The sequence below is a fragment of the Phaseolus vulgaris genome, chromosome 9, assembly GCF_051622355.1.
Source record: "Phaseolus vulgaris cultivar YP4 chromosome 9, ASM5162235v1, whole genome shotgun sequence".
NCBI classification, from domain to species: domain Eukaryota; kingdom Viridiplantae; phylum Streptophyta; class Magnoliopsida; order Fabales; family Fabaceae; genus Phaseolus; species Phaseolus vulgaris.
In genome coordinates, this window is record NC_143506.1 from 24,351,143 (window position 1) to 24,356,871 (window position 5,729).

Below are 5,729 nucleotides of genomic sequence, written 5' to 3' on the forward strand. Positions count from 1 at the left end.
CGGAACAGTATATCATGAAAATTAGTGCAAGGGTCCTAAGCACGATAGTAACACCATTAACAATGCTCCACGTCATGGAAAGTAGCTACACTCTCCCCCTAGAGCGAGTAGAATGGAGGAACAAGGAGAAGGAGCACAAAGAAACAAAACACACAAACAAATCTATTTGGGTGATTATTTTTCTAATTATTATTTTTTCTCTTTTATTTTATTTTTAATTTTCTCATTTCCCCTTCCTTTGGTTGCCACAGTTCTCAGGAAAACGGTTTCCTCGAAAATATAAATTCCAATTCTGCACTTTTGGTTGGGCAAGTTTCTCAATCCGCCATGGCCTCAGCCACCTCTTCGCCTACGGCTCAGAGGCACGTTGGCTTCAGCCACCGCACGCAGGCGCCGTTCCAGCTCGACGACTCCTCCAGCCAGCTCCATGACGAGCTCCATGACGACTCGCCGCCGGTGAGGAAGTACCGGCTGATGTCAGACATAATGGCGCGCGCCCAGTACGCGGTGGTGGAGAGAGAGACGTATAGTGATCTGCTGTGCGAGCAATGCGGTTCCGGCGAGGTGTCGGAGGAGCTGCTTCTCTGCGACAAATGCGACAAAGGCTTCCACATGAAATGCGTGAGGCCGATTGTTGTGAGGATTCCGATTGGATCGTGGCTTTGTCCTAAGTGTCAGGGAGGGAAGAGAGTGCGGAGTAAGGGATTCTTGTACTTCTCTTCACGTCTTTTTTCTTTCTGCTGTGTTTTTGTTTAACAGATTTTTATTATGAATGCCACATTGTGTCTGCCTGTTCAGCTTTCTCGCAGAAGAGGATAATTGATTTCTTCGGGATTGGTAGGAGTTATTTTTATGCGGATGACAAGTGTTCTTCTCAGGGTAATAATTAATTTCAGACATGTTTCTTTTGTTCTCTGATTGTTATCAATACGTGTTGTTTACTTTTCGTTCTTTCTTTCAAAAACCTTGTTTTAACAATCATTCAGGGAACACAACACATTTCGAATTAATTGAAAATTGTGTTTTCAATTTATGTTTGGCTTTGTGGAGGTAATGTGGATTTTTGGTTTTCGGCCATTCATGTATAAAAAAACTAATTGGACATAAAAGATTGGCTAGTGAATTATGTGTGTTATTTAACTTGTGTGTTCTGAGTTTAATAGAGATATGCACAATATAATGAGTTCATATAATGATCTTTTCGAATTTGTACTAATCTCATGCATGCTTGGGTGGGACTTAATATACTTGCCTTGTGGAATGTTGTTCCATGGTTGTGAATTGTTTCTTTTTATTACTTAGGATACGAGAGTACTGATATTTTCAGAAATCTGGAAACTTTTTAATTTGATTTGCTTTAGATTATTGTGTTTATTGATGATATTACCAAATGTTTGTGACGATATCATAAATAGATAAATTAATGGTGCCTGCAATTATTGTGGTTGTTAGTTGAATGAACAGATAGCATTAAAGTTTTTTTCTTCTCATTATATTCCTTTATTTTCATGATCCTGACATTATGATCCGATTGAAGAAACATAGTATTGAATAGATTCGTATTTTATGAGAGTGCAGGTTTTTGGACAATCTGTCTCATGCAATGTCTATCTGAAATCTATTGTTTGAAGGCAAAAGAGGCCAATCAAATGTCTAAAGGTTTAACAGTAACTACAGTATTTTCTCATGGGATTCTTAACAGTAAAAATGATAATCCTCATTTGAAATTATGTCGACCTATTTATTTCTTTCATGAATAACTCTAAACTGTAAATTCCCTTGGTTTTGTATGAGAATGCAATGATATCCCCCTTAAATTAAAAAATCATGTGCACCTCCTAATGTTTATATAAAATTGCAGTTAACACTGAACATTATTGTACAGTAGTAGATTATGGAAGTAGAAAGCTATATATATATGTGTTTGGAATAAAATGAATGCTGGAGATAGATTATGGAAGTAGAAAGCTATATATATGTGTTTGGAATAAAATGAATGCTGGAGATAGATTATGGAAGTAGAAAGCTATATATACTACAACAACTTTTCATGGAAACTAGAAAGATTTTGGCTTCATTGAAAAAAATATTTTCTACACTCTGCATTTAAGTGAACTCTTCATTACAAGCAATGAAGGGTGCAGAATAAATTATGCATGTTAATTTCAATATTTGTTCTATTTTTTGATGAAATATATTCTTGTTTGCTCATGTTTCCTAGACTCACAAAATTTTCTTTTTTACTTCACACTGGATGGATGTACCATGAATCTTTAAATGGTTTTTTTCTTGACAAAGGAGGCAAAAGAAGTATATTTTTAGATGCTTTTTTTCTTAAACTTATATGATCATATTCTTAATATTCAGGTAGTTTGTAGCGGGTACTCTTCAGTATACCTATGCCTTAACTTTGTGGAATGTTTATAATCCTAAACACAAGATATCTGATTGGAACCTTTTTTTTTTTCTTGATTTATTGTTTGGAACTTCTAGAGGCCAAGAAGCGTAGGAAACGTTCAAGACCTCTGGTATTACATAAGAAAAAAAGGAGGTTGTTACCATTTGTTCCTACAAAAGATCCTGTCCAGAGATTGAAACAGATGGGTTCCCTTGCTTCTGCTTTAACAGCATCAAATATAGAATTCTGTGATCACCTCACATACTCGCCTGGAATGGCTCCTAGATCTGCGAATCGATCCGCATTCGAGAACGGTGACATGCAGGTTTCAACTAATAATTTCTTTCATTTTTTATCCCTAGAAATGGACATGTATCAAACAGGCTAATTAATTAAGTATGCACATCTCCATTGTTGTGTTCTTGTTTGATAGAATGTTTTTATTGTTTGCTCTTAGATTCTTTGCAAAGAAGACTTGGAGACAGTAGAACACTGCATTGCTATGTCTAAACGAGGCGAATTCCCTCCCTTTATGGTTGTTTATGATTTGTGTCAAGGGTACCATCTTGAACTTTGTCACCGTGAAACAAGAAATCAACTTATGATATCTTAATGACTTTTCGTGATTCTGTGTTGTAGTTATACTGTTGAGGCTGATGACCTAATCAAGGATATGACAGTTGTTGCTGAATACACTGGCGATGTGGATTACCTTCACAACCGGGAACGTGATGATTGTGACAGTATGATGACCCTTCTTCTTGGAAGAGAAAGTTCTCAAAGTCTTGTTATTTGTGCTGATAAACGTGGAAACGTTGCTCGCTTTATAAGCGGGATAAACAATCATACACAGTAAGCGTGTCTTGTTTATCTAATATCAAGTCTTGCATAAAAGGAATTACAACAAGAATATAGGGGAACAAATTAAAAGGATCATTTCACTTAAGATTCCATCTCTCATGTTGACATATTTTTTGCACTCCAATGTATATAAATTGTTTGGCTTTAGAATGCTCTTTAAAGAGCTGAAGATTTTAAGATTCAAACTTTTTTATTTTTCATGTACATGTACTATAATATTGCTAATTCCTAAATTTCTTGTATTTAACACTCATCCAATTTTGATGCAGGGAAGGTAGGAAGAAGCAAAACTGCAAATGTGTGAGATACAATGTTGGTGGTGAATGCAGGGTCTTTTTGGTTGCTACTCGTGATATTTTTAAGGGAGAAAGGCTTTATTATGATTATAATGGTTATGAGTATCACTATCCGACTCATAATTTTGTCTGAGTGAAAGACATAAATACCTACTAAAAGACATCAAATACCTACTATGAGGGAGAATTGGGATGAAATTTTAGATCCTCGGGAAAGGATTTTATTTATATTCTTAAAATTTTCAACTCATTGCTTTTGCAGATTCAACAAATTTCTTCCTAACTTATCGCTATAGGGAATTCGTTGTAATTTATGCTGTAGAGCTGCCCAATTATGAGGCTTAGAGATGAATAGAGTACCTTAGGAAAACTTTGTTCATTTAGGTTATATCTCAGAACAAGCGATACACATTTTTTTTCTTATACAATTTCAAGTCATTTAAAGGATTATCAGTTTTTACTTTGAAGAGATTGCTTAGATCTTTATTTTGTTTTCCTTAACTTCATTCCTTTGAAAATTGGTTTTGAATGAATATTGGCCAATCCTGTTTTGTCTGCCAACCTTAGCCGTGCGAGATGAGGAGTATGAATACACTTCAAAATACGTATTTACAGTACTCTCACTTAAAGGTTTTTCTTGTATTCAAAAGATAGGTTGGACTATGCATTTTCTAAGTATTGTATGCACAACTTACATTGATCAGATGAAATGAGTATTCTTAGGCAGATATTTCGATTTTCAAATGAAATTCATCTTGGAAATTCCGTAATTGATATACTTGGTTATAGTCTTTATAAGCTTAGAATTTGTGGAGCATATATACATTTAGAAAATTATAATTTTGTGATTTCTATGATCTCTATACCATGATCTCTTTTAATTGAGGATACCACATTGATTTGTAGTTTAACTAGTTTGCATTTGACTTCATGTTTGTGAATAATTCTCTTACTTTACGACAAATTTTGGATTTTGATGTTTATAGGCACTTTTAGTTGGGAATTTGAAAATTCTTAGTCGAGAACAACGTTTATTTAATTTAGGATATGCAACATATGTTTATCCGAGGTCTTTAATATAAATTTTTTGTTTTGTGTAGAAATGTAAATGCCTCTCATGGAAAGTCATACATTGGAATAAAAAAAATTAAAAACATATAAGATGATATTTTTGATTTTTGATTTATACTTTTCTGAGTGTCTTCTCTGAAAGAGCATGCAAATGATATCAAAGTTATTAATTTAATATTTAATTTGTCTTGGTTGTTGTTTCGTATGAATACAATATGAATTTGATGGTAGTGTCTTTATTTCTTAAATAATTTTACTTGTAACTTAGTTTTGAAATGAAAGTGAAGTGTTTATCTAGTATCTTCCTTCAAAGATTTAATGAAAGGTAGATTTTAAACTAATTCTTTTATGCTCTTTTCTAGGTTTGCTTCATTTTAAATTTCTCTCCCAAGTCAAGTCATAGGTTGTTGTAATATTTGGCAAATTGTTTGTTTATGCTTGAATTTTTGTTTTGAAAATTATGGAATCTTCCTTTATGACTTTTGTATGAGAGCAAACAACTTTGATTATAATCTACCACTTTGATTAACAAAGTCATCGGGAGTGCAATTTTTGTTTCGAATAAAACACTCTAGTATATGTATACTTAGAAAGTTGAACCATCTATACAGAATATACCTGCATGTATCCAAGATATATGGAGATACGCATAATAATATAAAATTCAATCAAATCGGATACAATCCAATCAAATTGGATGCAATCCAATAAAGTCAAATGCAATTGTATAACTTGGATATTTATATAGTAATAATTGATTGAATGTGAAACATCCAATAATCAATCATATCTCTTATTTAAGTGTGTCCATTGTCCATTGGTGACTCACCTCTCTTTCTTGGTAACTTACTTGGTGTACTAGTTAACAATATACAATTATTATTCTTGTAAAAAATATTATTCAATAGTGAGAAATGCATAAGTTGGTTTTAAATTCATGGCAACAAAATATGAGGTACAAAAGTTTAATGAGAATAATTTCTTATTATGGAATACAGATTCTCAACATACACCTAGTGGTGGTCATGCATACACTTTTGGTGGGCTTTTGCCCAAGAATATTCCTTGACACATTGTACGTTGATCCATTAGCCAACAAGGAT

General features: G+C 33.5%; 1 protein-coding gene across 2 annotated transcripts; it reads left to right on the forward strand.

Annotated features, from left to right (window-relative positions):
- Positions 1 to 243: 243 nt before the first annotated feature.
- LOC137822681 (putative Histone-lysine N-methyltransferase ATXR5) lies at positions 244 to 4,022 on the forward strand. Of its 2 annotated transcripts, XM_068627627.2 has the most exons (7): positions 244 to 697; positions 799 to 879; positions 1,579 to 1,659; positions 2,494 to 2,723; positions 2,856 to 2,956; positions 3,038 to 3,250; positions 3,529 to 4,022. In XM_068627627.2, the coding sequence occupies exons 1-7, from the start codon at positions 328 to 330 to the stop codon at positions 3,686 to 3,688; spliced, it is 1,236 nt and encodes a 411-aa protein (XP_068483728.1). In that variant the 5' UTR covers positions 244 to 327; the 3' UTR covers positions 3,689 to 4,022. The 2 variants fall into 2 exon arrangements, with proteins under 2 accessions (XP_068483728.1, XP_068483729.1); XM_068627628.2 differs by lacking the exon at positions 1,579 to 1,659.
- Positions 4,023 to 5,729: the final 1,707 nt, after the last annotated feature.

What these genes read in the sequence shown, in the direction of transcription:
- LOC137822681 (XM_068627627.2), top strand. Translation starts at nt 328, where the DNA reads ATGGCCTCAGCCACCTCTTCGCCTACGGCTCAGAGGCACGTTGGCTTC. An exon ending in GGGAGGGAAGAGAGTGCGGA is followed by an intron (nt 698 to 798) that starts GTAAGGGATTCT and finishes CTGCCTGTTCAG; the next exon opens with CTTTCTCGCAGAAGAGGATA. An exon ending in TGACAAGTGTTCTTCTCAGG is followed by an intron (nt 880 to 1,578) that starts GTAATAATTAAT and finishes ATGAGAGTGCAG; the next exon opens with GTTTTTGGACAATCTGTCTC.